This window comes from Emydura macquarii, unplaced genomic scaffold (genome assembly GCF_026122565.2).
Source record: "Emydura macquarii macquarii isolate MOO-44397 ecotype Brisbane River unplaced genomic scaffold, CSIRO-AGI_Emac_v2 contig_554, whole genome shotgun sequence".
In the NCBI taxonomy this organism is placed as follows: Eukaryota; Metazoa; Chordata; order Testudines; family Chelidae; genus Emydura; species Emydura macquarii.
In genome coordinates, this window is record NW_027130691.1 from 12,198,779 (window position 1) to 12,213,683 (window position 14,905).

The window sequence follows — 14,905 nt, forward strand, 5'->3', positions numbered from 1 at the left end:
ATGGCGCTGCCCGAGCAGAGCGCGGCCGCCGCGCTGGCCTCCAGCCTGGAGTCGGTGCTGGGCAGCCGGGCCGCCGCCAACCGCGTCTTCGAGATCCTGGAGCTGCTGCAGGCGAGCGGCCGGGCCGGGCTAGGGGTCCGCGGGGCGGGCGCTGGGGGCTGTAGGAGATCGGTGGGAATGGACCGGGACGAGGCACCGGGGGCCGGTAGCGGCGGGGCGGGGCGGGGCGGGGCGGGGCCGGGGGGCAGCGAGGGGACCCGGGGGTTCCTTGCGATGGGAAGCGAATGATCGGCGGTGGGACCCGCAGTCCGTGGCCGTGGGGTCGGGGCTGCCGTGGGGGCGATGTCGGGGCGGGGGTCCCAGGCAGAGGCTTGGAGGGCACCATGCCAGCGGGAGGCGGGGGCCTCCCGTGGCCGAGTCTGGCCCTTGTGCGGCTGGCCGGCCCGCGGGGCCGCAGCGGGACTGTCTCCGCGCCGAGCCGCTCTCTGTCCCCGCCGCGCTCTGACCGGCCGCTCTCCCCAGGCGGAGGAGGAGGGGATCATCCTCTGCGCGCTCCGCACCTGCAGCCGGCTGTTCGGAGCGCTGCTGGAGAGGCGGGAGCTGTTCGTGGGCCAGCTGCCCGACCAGGAGCTGCCTCTGCCAGGTAAGCGAGGGGCTGCCTGGGCCGGTCTCCGAAAACGCAGGCCAGGCACATAGGGCGCGTGTGTGCGTGTGTGTGTGTGTGTGTGACCAGGGTCCCAGCACTGTCCCATGGCAGCGTCCCTTCTTTGCACCTCACCTGAGCAGGTTAAATCGTTCAAAGCCCGGGCGACACACGGGTCTTGTGCCAGTTTAAGTCGGGGATGTATGTCTACACTGCAGAGCCTGTGTCCGCATGGTCCTGTAGTGCGCCCAGGGCACCGGAAACACCACCTCCGCCTCCGCAGCACTATCCGTACCAAGGAAGGTGGTGTTGGCACTTCTGTGCTGGGCAGGAGTGTGGTTTTTCCACAGCCCTGGCTAACGTAGCTATGCCAATGTAACTTTCAAGTGTAGACCGAGCCTTAGAAATGAAGGTAGTTTAAACCAGTGCAACCCCCTAGTGTGGACATGGTCCTGCCATACCCATATCAGCAGGAACATAACTGCATTCATGCTAGGGGGCTGCACTGATTTAACCAGACCTGTTTCTCAATCGCTCAGTATAGAGAAATCAGTATCAGATACCAAGTCCTAAGTCTTAGTCACTCTCTGAAAAGGATGGGCTTGTAGGAAAAGCACCTGACCTGGAGCCAGGAGATCTGGGTTCTGTTCCCAGGTCTGCCCCAGACTTTCTTGTGCAACCTTGAGCAAGTCACTTCAAGCTGCGGTGCAGATAGGTGCTAACTAAAACGTGGATAATGCTTCCTTATTCCACAGCGTAGATTGAGGCTTAATTATCATTAGTGCACTTTGAGATCCTCAGATGGAAGATGGCAGAGATTCTTCTTTTACAAATGGCTCAATTGTAGACTAGAGGTGTTGTAACTTGCCAAAGCTCACATATTGAGGTAGTTGCTGAACAAAGGATGGAACGTGCCTTGTATTGCTGTTACCAGCTCTAATCCTTAGACTGCTCCCCTCCCTGAGTAGGACTGTTAGAAACTACAGTAACTTCTCCAATTTGCTTCATTTCAATCATGCCTGTGGGCGTTTAGAAGCCTCTCTCTTTGTCTCTTGCCCTTCAGATAACTACAGTGCAGAAGACAAGTACAAAATATGGATGAGGCATCGTTATAACAGTTGTGTCAATTGCTTGGTGGAGCTGATGGGCCATGAGTCTTTCCAGGTGAAGGTAAGTTGTTAGTTTAGTAATGATGGGCTGCCTTGTGTCAGGTGTCCCTTCCAGGATTTGCAAACTAGGCAGGGACAATTCTTAGATGAGATACTTTTGAGTTGAACACACGGGAAGATGTTTGCTTTAATAGTTGTTTCTCCCGATCAGTCTTGAATAAGTGTCCCAGCCTGGTGGTAGAAGGCATGCTGCTGCTGGAAATGCTGTCTTTTGGCTGAGGCACAGAACCGATATGATGTCCTTCAGCAACTTCTGTGCTGCCTAATATCCTAGTTGTTTGTTTGTCCAAGATCATCCTTCCCATTCCCTAAAGTATTCTTGCCTTCTTCCCTCAAACAACACCTCCAATGCTGCCATATATTGCTAGGACTTCTATTGTTGTCCTGTCGTCATAGTCATTCTAATTAGAGTGTGCCTCTCTAAGATTTATTGTGTTGGTTTTTTTAAAAAAATAAATCTTTCTTTTGTCTCCTTTAAAGGAATTATCCCTATCTACCCTTATGAAGTTTGTTGAATTGGAAGGGAAATACCCTTTGGTCAAAGCAGAATGGAAGGGGAGTTTCCCTCGTGAGCTTTTAAAAGTGAGTGCAGAACTTAGAAGTTGTTGTTGCTGTCAGTTACTCTCTACGATGCACAAAACTTGGACTTTGGGAACATATTTTCGTGCTCAGTCTCCATAGAAGACTGGACACTGACTCTCTTACGTTTTCTGAGATGACAGAGGTAACAAAAATCTCTCAGTTGGTGTGTAATAGATATTGACTTGCTGCTTTTTTATTTTTTCCAAAACTCTTTGCCAGTTAATTGTGGAGAACTTAATCCCTTGTGAAGAGGACTCCTCACTCCTGATATCGCGTTTTCAAGAATACATGGAATATGATGACATTCGGTACTTTGTGATGAAGGCCGTTGCTGAAAATATCGGACAAGTCATGCAGAAGACAAAAGAGGTGCTTAAAACATTATAGTCGAAGTGGGTCAGGATATCACTCCGTTTGGAAGCTGCAACTTGCAGACAAAGTGGGTGTTTGGGGTTCTCCAGCCATATCTGGAATGCCAACTTGGTTGGTATCTGAGACCTAGAGAGAGAAGTGCGCTCATTTGCATACATTGAGCTCTTTCCTATTTTCTTTATATACCACATTTGCGGAAAGCCGTCCTCAGTTTTAATTAGGTATAGGCCAAGGAGGATCCTTTTCTGGTTTTGCAAAACCACCTTGATTGGGCACTGAGTTCTGATTGATCCAAACCTCAGCAATCTGGAGGTTCAGATAGAAGATTTTGGTTTTAGCTTCATTTCTGTGGTGGGTAAATACGGTTGGTTTGTTTTTTCTATCATCAGCCGCCAAGTTTTTGTTTTGTAAAACCAGGGTTAGTTCAGCCCTGGTCTACACTTACCTGGCGATTTGATGGCAGTTGACGGGAGTTACACAAGCTATGCAGAGTAGCTTGCGTAACTCCCATCAACTGCTGTGCTTCCCTTCTGCGCGGCGTCTTCACTGCACTGCGCCACTTGAGGGGGTGGTTTACCAGCATCGACTTCTGGATCGATTGAGTGGGTCTTCACTGACCGCTCAATCGATCCAGATAGGTTGATCTGACGGTGGTGACTTTGCCGCTGTCAGTATGACATATCCTTAGACTCAGCTTCTATATTAGACAAACCAGCAAAATTTAAGACGAGAAGAGTTTGTAAGGATAATTCTAGTGTTGATCCATCTCTGAGTCTAACATCCAGAGCTTTGTTTTAATGTTTTTTTTTTCTAATTAAATGTTGTCATTGCATGTAAAATGGACTTATGTTCAAGTCAATGATCCTTTGTGCAACTCTTACTTTGTGCCTGTTCTTCACTCCCCTTCCCCAGGTTCCGCTTCCCGTTTACCAGCAGAATGTATTTTCCCTCATTTCATCCATTAGCATGCCGAATAAAGAGAATGAAGTGGTCAATTTCATGATAAAGCAAGGTCAGTAGTCTTTGTAGTGTTGCTATTAGGTTCATATGATGGCATATGAGTAGCGTGCTTAAAAGTGTTTGCTTGTTAGAACACATTCATATGATTAGAATGACTCCAAATGTAACAAAATCCAAGTTCTGCCATGTACAACCAAGTATTCTACACACTCATGACCCTGCATTTTAAAAAAAATCTGTTCTACAGTACTTTTTTAAGACCGCTTTTGAGGAACTCCCCTCTTCTGCTGCCCTGAATCACCTTTTATGGAGGCATCATCTCCACCTGCTAATAGAAAGACCTGTCCTTGTGGAAAGTCAAATCATGGTGGTGTGGGAACTGGAGTGACAGATCTTTTATAAAGCCTTGAAACATCCAGACCTGCTTCAAATTGGGCAAACTGTACATAGTTGGTTTTGGTCATTTTAACTGGCATTTTTTCCTCCTTTTCATCCATCGCTCCTTAAACAAGATGGCCTTGGCAAACCTAGATTCTCATTAGCTCAGAAGTTTAAAGAAGTTTGTTCCTTCTATATTTTAAATCAAACTGCAATTACATTAAAAATCATACATTGTTTAATTCTTCTCTCTTTAAATCTGCATGAGAGCAATTTGATTAGTGCTATCTGAAGTGAAAAGCTTTTCACATGTCCACAGCTCCATGAAGATTCAGCCTGAAATGAAACTTAATTCAGTTGTACTTGGCTCACTGTAATAATTAGGGTATGGCTGTTTTAAAAGAGCCAATGGAAAGTGTAGTGTTTTGGTTATTTCAGGTTAACTGTTTGTCTTCTTTTTTCCCCTTAAACAGCTAACCAGGAGGAAAGGAAGGTATCGAAGCTAAAGGTAACTATTCATCTGATGCGTGACAGAGTTGAACTTTCTCTTCAGCAATATGTTTAGCTCAGTGTTTCCTTTTTTTCCCCAGGAGCATAAACGGGCCTTTGAAAAGATGTGGCTTGGGTTTCTTAAACACAAGGTGAGCGAGAGTGGCCTTTATTGCTCTAATCTAGCCTAATCTAACCCTTGCTGCTATTCCAGTGCTGGAACTCTCTGCAAATTGTCCACACAACTTAACACGCTTGGCAATGTAAGCAGGGGCCTGTAACGACTGGATAAGAGCAGACACATTGACTTTTGCTTGTGTTGTGGGTTTAGATGCTGAGTTGAGGCCACCTCTGTCGCATTGCACCACCCACCCTCTCATAAACCCGTCCTGATATTTTTCCTTTCCTTTGTATCAGCCCCATGTCACCCTAAGGCGTTCATCTCCCTGTGTGACACCGACACCCTTAAAAGAATGGAAGCCAGATCGTCTGTTCTGCTCTGGGCTGTGACCGGGCGAGTCACTCCATTAGAGCCGAGCCCTGCGTGGAGCCGTATTGATTTCCCTGGCACCCTCCGCAGGCATAGGATCGGGACCTTTGTCTCTAAACCATGTGCTGTCTGTCCAGCCCTTCTCAGTTTTCTTCCTGTGACAACCCTTCCAGCCTTTAATTAAGTGTTGTTTCTTTTCTCTGAATTCCTCTCTGGAACAGTTGTTTGAGTGTGATGTTTCCTCCTTCACAGTTACCCACTGGCCTTTATAAAAAGGTGCTTGTAATTTTGCACGACTCTATCCTGCCTCACCTGAATGAACCCACCCTCATGATAGACTTCCTGACCGTCGCCTATGACATAGGTAGGTAAAGAAAGACGCTTCTTGAACCTTGGGGGTTGACAAAGGACCATGGTGCTACTGCATCTTTCTTTACAGTATGGTACAGCTGGGCTGGGAAGGCAGTATCCCCTCAGCCTTTTCGGGGGGTGATTTAAAGAGTGACCCATCTGGCTGATGCAGTAGGAAGGCGTTTGCTTTTGGCTGGAAGGGAAACAATCTTGAGGAAAGCAGAGAAAATAGGTGAAACTTCAGGGCCCTAGAAGGTGAGGCAAAGAGAAATAAACCAAATTGGTTACCAGTACCTGTTGGGGCTCTGACAAGAAATAACTTTTTATTCTGGTTCCTTGGATGTAAGAAGATTCTGCTCAGAGCTTTAGATCGAGGCATGTAGTAGAAAGATCTCTTGAGCCATAGGGTTCAGCTAATGCTAAGCTTTCACTCTGGCTGCGTCCAAACATAAGATGCATGACTTTCCTGGGGACCTGTTAATTCTAAGGAAATGTCCAGATATTGCCCTCGCGGGAAGAAGGGGTGGGGAGTTAGGACAGCGTGACTGCCTCGTTCAGCTCCTCTCTCTTTGTGGACGTGTTCTTTTAACTACAGCCAAAACCATTCAGTAGCAAAAAAGTTGTTTAAGTGATTTGTGAGACTCTGGAAGCCTGTAGCTGAATTCACATCCCTTGAGTTTTACAGCCAGTCATTGCATTGTGGGTTTTCACGTAGGTTAACTGCTGTAATTTCAAATGCTTTGAATTTTGGGTCCTTTCAGGGTCTGTTTCCCTTAATGTTTGCTGTAGAGACCCGTGATAACTTGTCAACTTTGCCAGATCTTACTATCCCACTTTGCTCTTTTATAGGTGGCGCAATCAGTCTTCTCGCCTTAAATGGATTATTTGTTCTGATTCATCAGCATAACCTGTAAGGAAAAAGAACATAATCTCGTTTAAAGGGGAAAGTGTTTTTGTTTGAGTAGTTTTGCAGTTAATTCTTTATATATGAGGGACTGAAACTGATTCCCCAGTTCCTTGTGCTCTAAAATTTCCTCAATAAAAAGCAAAGTATTGCAAGATTCTGCACTAGGGTTTAGCCCATTGGGTGTTGGGCTCTTTTGATAACCTGGACCTTACTTTAGATGCCTAAATGGAAACTCAACCATCTGAATATGTGAATGCAGAGCACTTGAAAATCTGGGTCCACTTTTTACAGGTAGCGGGCTGGAGAGAGGAGCTTCCATCTGGCACTCATTTGAAAGAAGCCAAATGAGGGGTTCCCTAGAGAAGGGACAGGGTCTGAGTTTAGGTTATAATGAATGCTACATAACTAGGCTGCTCTAAATCACTCACAAATCAATAATTTGCATGTTTGTTTTTTTCTAACAGGGAATACCCCGACTTTTACAAAAAGCTGTACAGTCTCTTAGATCCCTCCATATATCACGTGAAGTACCGAGCCCGGTTTTTCCATTTAGCTGATTTATTTTTGTCTTCATCGTAAGTACCAATTTTACAATATATATGACCAGTTATTTCCCCCCTGTGTTTCTGTCTGACCAGAGGTTGCCCTTTAACAGTCTCCTGTGCATGCTGAGTAAACGTATCTTGCTGTGTCTGCAGGTTCAGATTCTTGTAAGCCTCATGTAGGAAAGTGGGCTTGAGAACATAATTTAGTCTTGTCCCACCATTTTGCACATGAAGAATTTTTGAATATTCGTCATATGCCTGACTAGATTAAGAAGGTAAAAGTGCAGTGATGTATCTAAATGTTCTCTGCAGTCCTTCATGAGCTTACGCTGCTCTGCAGTTCAGTTTTGCTGCTGTTTTAAACCAATAACTGAAAACAGTGCGCAGATACTATTCTCTTCATGGCTTTAGTAGCAAGTATATAATTCAGGAGTAGCATATGGAACACTTGTAAGGTTTTACAGCCCTTAGATACTGGCCTTTCCTACCTAACTTCTCAACAGCTTTACAGTCTAACAGCGAAGGGAAGTGGTTCAACAGCCTATCTTCACATAGTCTATTCAGTGAGTGTAAGGAAGAAAAGAGATAAACAACCTGCTAATTTGAGGCTCTACTTCTATCACTGAGCTGCGGTGAGAACATAAACCAAGAGTAACAAGTTTGTGATTCACCTCTAGCACATCCGTGTGAATTTCTTTGTGTTAGATTGTTGCCTGTTTGCTGGTGAATAATAAGCCATGAGAAGTAGTGCATTTCCGGGTACCTGTCAAGCCTTGGAAGGGGTGTATTAAGCCAGGAGGCTGAGTAGCTGTAACTCATCATCCTTAACCCTAGCTCTGCGGTCCCAGAGGAAGTGCCTCGCTTGGCTTATTGGTGCTGTAAAATGGAATTGGTTACAAATAAGGGAAACTGTCACATACACTTCTCGGGCATCGCAGGCAGGTTTGGCCTCCACTGACAATTGGATCACTCGCTTTAGTCCTAAAAGATATTTCATAAACGTATCACCCTGGCCTACATACCAGTTACACACACACAAAACTTCATCCAAAGAATATTAAGGTCAAGGGCCCACAAACTGGCAAATGCCAGTTTTAAGGTTGCCTGTGCAAATTACCACATAGAAAGCTATGAGTCAGTCTCTGCTAGAAATAGCCATAAAGAGATGCCACAGATGCAGATCAAAAGATGGGGGGAGGGACGCACACGTGAGAGTTTATCAGAGATCAGTGAAACTTGTGATTCGAGGCACGTGGATAGAAAACACCAAAAAGTCTGTTCCACACAAAGGGAGGATAGAAGAGCATGGACTATTAAAATATTGGAAGCAAGGGAGCTTCGTGAGCCTCAGTTTCTGGCCTTTCCCCTCAGAAAGCTGTCTCTTGTTACATCGTTTAACTGAAAGAGCAGAAACGGCTGTGGGTGGCACAACTCATTGACTCTCACTGGCAGTGAAAATCCTAGCCTGTGTCTGTGCTGTGCATTAACAGTGCAATTAAAAGAAGCTAAAAGGAAAGGTTAAGAGCTTTTGCTTGGAGCGTCTTTACATTATCCAAGAAGATCATGTCGCATGAAAGATATGCTCTCAGCGACTGCCTGTGTTGTATCTGGATCAGATTTTTAGGAGCCACGTGCTGCAGGGTCACCTTCTACAGCCCTGTTTCGAGCTTTTACACTTGGATATCTTCTTTGTCTCTTTGTTTCCAATAGGCACTTGCCAGCATACCTGGTGGCAGCGTTCATAAAGCGCCTCTCTAGGCTGGCCCTCACCGCTCCTCCCCATGCTTTGCTGATGGTCATTCCTTTCATCTGCAACCTTTTCCGGAGGCACCCAGCTTGCAAGGTTCTTGTGCACAGACCTGGTGGGCCTGAAGGTAAAAGGGAAATGGAGAAGGGGCTTGCAGCACTCTAGGAAGCGTTCACAAATGGGCCTGTCTGCCAGCTGGGGAAGGTGAAATCCCACCTCTGGGTCCCTTCCCTGGGCTTTATTAACAATGATTCAGAATAGTCTCACAGTCCCTTGTTTGTCTCCAGGATTTCAGTCATCCTGGCCCATCTACTAAAGCTACCCAGACCTCGCCAACTAGCCATTGCTCCTTGCAGGTGTCTTCCTCTCAGTCATTCCACCAGGAGGAGCCCCTGCCATGTCCTTTCCTGATGCTAGGACTCCCTATCTGCTCCTCTGCCTTAGAAGCAAGAATCCCTATTTGAGACTGCCTGTAGGGCCCTTGACCAGAGGCAGGTGTGTTGACCTACGACAACAGCTCCCAGTTTGAGTGGGCTCAAGGGTGGTAACAGGCCCAGTCTGATACACCCACGTCCCCAAAGGCCCTGTCACACACACACTGTAGTGCTGGAATGTATATTTAAAAAGAACCAATAAATATAGAAACCAAAGACTTCTGGAGCAGGCCATGGTAAGTTGATCCCTTTTGCTGAGATCTAGCTGCTAAACCTCGCATTCTCTAGGCTTCCATCTAATTAAATGCTTTAAGAGGATGTCTGTGTGGATGGATATGTGGGCCAGCAACTGGTGCTTTTTGGTGCCCACGTTGAGACACTTTAAAGGGCCGGATTTTCAGAAGGTGAGTGCTTGGCACTTTCTGGAAATCAGGTTTCAAGTTGGCCACCCAAAATAACTAGTCACTTGAAAATGTTGGAGTCTGTAGGTACTGTGGCCTGCAGCTTTTTAAAGCAGTTTTAATCTATTTCTTGGATGCCCTGGGGCAGACTTTATTGTGCTCAAAATAAAGAATGAAAACATTTTCAATATGTATAACTATGTAGGCCTTTCCTTAGTTCCCAGTGTTTCTCCCACCAGCTTGCCTTAACAACCTCCGGTGTCTTTATTGCCTTTTCCGTGAATTGGTTGATAATGGTGTTGAACAACATGAGTGACGAGACTCCTGTCTTCATTTCAAGCCGTTTTGACATCTTGCCTCCGGTTCTCACAGCCACCTCCTGTGCTTGTTAACATTCGTTTCATTCAGCAGATTTAGCCTCTGTGTGGAGTACAAGGAGCTCTGAGGTCTGCCAGGTCAGATCAGTGCAGGCTTATTCTTCAACCGCAGGCGTGTCGAATAGGTTTTCTCATCCCAGTCTAGATGTGCCTGTTGCTCTCTTTATTTCTGCCCTGTGTCCCTTCTGGTATGTGTATGCCCATACAGGGAGGCTATTAGTTGTGCATTATAGATGTTCCTATTAATCTCTCTCTCTCAGATCTGTCAGAAGATCCATACATTATGGATGAGGAAGAGCCATCTGAAAGCAGGGCTTTGGAGAGCTCCCTCTGGGAGCTACAGGTAAGTCTACCAAGAACTTGATTGTGCAGGACACGGAGTCCCCTCCTGCCCCCCTTCTTAGCTTGCTTCCCACTCACCCCTATCCACTGCATGACTTTACAGTAAGAGATGTCACTTAAAGGAATGTGGTTGGAAATGAGATGGCTTCCTGGCCCGTGCCCTACTTCCATTACGATAGGAACCGCGGAGCAAGAGGCAAATGATTTCACATGAAGAAGAGGTGGGCTGTAGATCTGTGGAGGAAACGACCCCTGAGTGCAAGTCTGTCTGGCCACACAGCCGGAAACATGCAGTTAGTTGCAAAGGATGGTACTGAGAGCAGCAAATACCTTCTACCGAATAAGGAAGACATTAGGGCCAGGGGTAAAAATGATCCTGCTAAGCCCTTGTGGAGTTTAATTGGGACGAATCCAGTTGGGCTCTATGGAACTGAAAAATCTATAGAAATCTCTCCCTTTCTTTGACTCGTCCCGTAGGATTCTCTGGCGGGGGTAGAATATCGAATTCTGCATGGGGCACCGCTCTGCAGTGAGGTTATCATTTCCTTTTTCAATTCTCTGGGGCTTTTGCATAAGGGACGAAGCCTGCAACAAGTTGTGTTGCAGAACCGTCTGCAGCTCTTGGTGCTGTAATGTGCCTCTGGGCAGGGAAGAACCAGCCCTGACGGCTGGACACAGGCAGTGCTCTGTAGTTCTCTCCAGTCAATCCCTGCGTGTGCTGCCTACAGTCGCTACGCAGGGTCTCCCTGAATCGTGGCCTAGATTAAGGGGCTGCTGACTGCATGACAGGTTGCAGGAGTCTGGGTTTCTACAAGCTCTGCATCAGTGCTAAAGTGAGAAGAGCAGCTGACCCACCACTGTGGCTAAGGCAATAAGGCCCTGATCCTCCAGGGAATTTAAGTGCCTAACTCTCATTGAAATCAGTGGACATAAGGTGCCTAAATACCTTTGAGATCTGGGCCTTAGTCAGACTCTGGCAGTGTTAGCTGATCAGCAGGGGTTCAGATGCCAGCAGTGGGGGTGGGGAAGCCCGATGGACTATCCTATCCTGATGACAGAACGTACCATTTTTCTTGGTGCTTCAGACCCTTCAGAGCCACTATCACCCTGATGTGGCCCAAGCAGCAGCTGTTGTGAACCAGTCGCTGTCTGAACTAGAGGATGACATATCGGAGCTCCTGGAGCTGTCAGCCTATGAGGTAGGGTTGTTCGCTGGGTGCGTGTTTGAACACTAAGAAGGGATGGGTGCCCAGGTTAGGGTCAGGTCCCGAAGAGGCTAGCCATGGGCCGCTCAGCTGCACCTCTTGCTGTCCGGGTTGAGTGGTAGCCACGCTCTGCGAGGAGCTACGCTGTGCTCTACCTGCCGGCTGGGAGGGTTGTATGAGCTGGAAGCCTCGGACAGCAGCAGGCCCTGATTACACCAGCCAATTTGTTGCTAGTTTAATACTAATTTGCCAGCTTCAGTTTGTCCCGGAGAAATCGCAGCTGCCGTGATATTTGCCCCCTCCACCGCTACAGCCGCTGCGAGGCAGAGGACGTGTCCAGAGCTCTGAGCGTCACCCTTGTTAGGTCTTCAGTGCTAGGGCCTTTGCACTGGGGGTGAATTTTGCTTCCCATATGTTGCTTGGTGCTGCCTTCCCCTTGCTCTCTGTGCTGTGGGATAACGTGTGCAGCTCCCTTGAACCTCCGTCTGCTTCTGTGCTGCCTCCTTTAAAAACGGTTTCTTTTTTCCCCCCATTGTCACATAACCAAAAAGGCCTAGAGAATCCCTGGCTCTCCCTTTTCCTGCTCTGGGTGCGGGGGAAAATGTCCTGCCTTGCGTGAGTGGAATTGGTATTGCCAAAAAATGACACACCTTTCGCTACAGGTTTCTAATGAAACCCAAAATGTTTGACTTTGTTTAAATAGCTTTTTGACAGAGAGCTAAAGAAAAAAGCCACCAGCGTGCCCCTGGAGTTTGAGCAAGTGAGAGGATTGTTTGGCAAGAACAACAGTCTCTTTGCAGAGCATTTTGCGTTAGAATGATGCTGCATTTCTGTACGACTGACTGACTGTGGACGACACGCGCGGCTCTTTCATGAGTAGTTCCATTGAGGTTTGGCTGTAAAATCCAAGTTGATGGTTGGACTATTTGAGATGCTCCTGTGACCTTCGTCAGCCTCCACAGATGGACTCGTCCTCCTCGTCCTCATAACGGATTCCTTCTTTCTCGTTGACTCCCTTTTGCATTTTATCTTCACCTCCTGCCTGGGCTTAGAAAGAAACGTTTCCTGTCGGCAGTTATTCCATAATTGTCCTTGCACCTTCCCATGCAACGTCTGGTGTTGGTCACGGTCATTGATTGGACAGAGGACTGACAGTACACTCATCCTATTGGCAGCTGGGTGTGTGCGGGTGAGGGGAGTGGAGGCCTTCTCAGCCCATTAGGCCTGGGTCCTGCCCATGTTTCCCTCCAGAGGTAGCTCCACTCTTGTGGAAGAGGTGATCCTGCTGCAGGTGATCTCAATATGTGGCTTGTAAATTAGTGTCAGGTGACCGACACTGCAGCCATCATTGGCTACATCTCTTGGACAAACCTCAGGTGTTGTAAACTTTTACATGTGCTGGTTTTTGGCTCCTATATGCAGAGGCTGAAAGAACAGACTCGATTTCCAAAAGTAGCTGTTCACAGAAGACACCAACTAACTCCAGTAGGACCAAATTCTTGCATACATCTCCGTCACTTGGTACACAGTTGCCTTGGCAGAGCATTACCACAAGCTAAATATCTCCTGCTTTGAAAATGAATATAATCTGAAGGATTAGTGAGGCTAAATGCCCAGCTGAATTGCAGGGGAGGCAGTGCTGATCCTGGATATTATCTCCAGAGTGCGGAGAGTTGGTTAGACATAGTTCCACTTACAACTTGGAGGAGGAGGAAGAGGAACGAGACCAGCGGAAGCCTGAATGGCAGTCAGGATTTAAATAGTATCTGTCCACTGTTTGGATGCAGCTAGTTGAATGGTTTGGTAAGGTCCCAGAAGCGAAGCAGAAATTTCCTTTGCCGTTGACTTTGGGCTTGCATCTTGCACGATGTTGAAATGCAGCCCTAGGACCAGCTAAACAACACGTGCTTAACTGTAAGCGTGGGAACAGTCTCTTTGAAATGGGAGCCAGTGGGCTTCAACACGTTGTGCGTGTCCAGTTAATTTTTAGCTCTGCCTTGCAACAATTTGAAAATAAAATGTTCCTCCAACTCCTGCAAGAAGCAGGTAAAGGTGGTAGAGACCTAATCTTGTTAAGGGGTGGGAGGGCAGAGGTAGAAATCCCAAGGCCCTGCATAAATTGGGGCAGAATACATCCCATGATAGTGTCTTCTAACCGTGTCCAGCTTTACATTGTCTCCAAGCTGTTAGTGTGAAACAAGTAGCAAATTGCCAAGGGCCACTTACAAGTAATTCAATAAACAGTGGCCGTGGGAGATGTGATCCTAGTTCCCAGAATGCAGTGCTGAACCCATATCCTGGGGTTGTTTGCCCTCCAGCACCTCTGCTGTTTTCACTTCAGATAAGCCTCCAAAGTATTTGGCTGGGATAGTCAAAGGATCTTTAGGGAGTTAGATGCTCAACACTAGTTGAATTTGGTTCTTCCTTAGGTTCCTGTGAAAGCCCATACTTTCGTTATAGGTCTCTCACTTGCGAAGGCAGGACTGTGGTCTCAGTCGCTCTCCTTGGCCTCTGCTCCCCATCTTCTGGTATCGGTGGATGGATGATGCAATGGTTGTGTTAACCTATGACTTGGGAGTCCTGGGTTCAAGCCCTCCACTGTGCCTCTCTTCCTTATCTGTAAAACGGGGATGATAGACCTGCCCTACCTCACAGGGGTGTTGTGAGGATCAAGACATGAAGGCTGACAGGTTCTCAGACACATCTGTCCGGGGGGCCATGCAAGTATCTCAGATGTTCTTGAATAAACTTGTGTCCAATTTTTAACCTGACGTGTCCTGGCTTAGATATGTTTGGCTGAAATGTGTGACCTTTGCTACCCTGCCTCAGTGTTGTTGACCACTTAGAATGAGGCCTTCCCTGGAGCCTGATCCCTTGTTCCAGGACCTTCGCTGCCTTCATCCCTTGACTTTGCCTTGACTCATCTTCACAATTAGGACCAATCTGACTTATTTGTATTACTACAGCACCGAAGAGCACTATTGAAGAACCAAGACTGCACAGTGCTAGGCGCTGCACAAACTAGACAAGGCCTTAGTGTGACCATGGGCAGGGCTGTAAGGATGATGATACCCTTTCCTACTCGCAGAGGAACACCCGCTATTCCGTGAGATGAAATCGCCTAGTCAGGATATTTCTGGCAGGAAGGGAAGCCAGTCAGATTGAGCCCATCAGTATTCTGAGGACTGTATGGGTGGGGGGGAGGGTGCGGACATGCACCTCTTATGCTGTAAGGGAAATATGTGACGGCAATCCACAAGGATTTACTAGAGACAAGTAGATGCCTGAGGGGAATATTCATCTGGTGTAGGGGCATGTTTGAAGTTGAAGAAGGGGTTAAATGGGATTTAAGCAGCAGATGAGCCATGTGTTGGACCCTCCGCACAGCTGAATTTCACCCCAAGTGAGGTCAGGGCTTCTCTTCCCCCTTTTGCAGCGGCACTTTCCTATCTATGTTAATCACATCAGTGCTCTGCTACAAACACCAAGTGCTGTGTGTTTGGATCTGTTATA

The 14,905-nt window shown here is 47.3% G+C and overlaps 1 protein-coding gene across 1 annotated transcript; it reads left to right on the top strand.

The window, feature by feature from the left end:
* NOC4L (nucleolar complex associated 4 homolog) lies at nt 1–14,158 on the top strand. The gene is made up of 15 exons (XM_067539798.1): nt 1–111; nt 523–643; nt 1,707–1,813; nt 2,293–2,394; nt 2,614–2,763; nt 3,679–3,778; nt 4,578–4,612; nt 4,695–4,745; nt 5,336–5,447; nt 6,284–6,344; nt 6,806–6,916; nt 8,597–8,760; nt 10,106–10,188; nt 11,273–11,386; nt 12,096–14,158. Exons 1-15 carry the CDS (start codon nt 1–3, stop codon nt 12,210–12,212), a joined length of 1,539 nt encoding a protein of 512 aa, XP_067395899.1. The 3' UTR covers nt 12,213–14,158.
* The last annotated feature ends 747 nt before the right edge of the window (nt 14,159–14,905 follow it).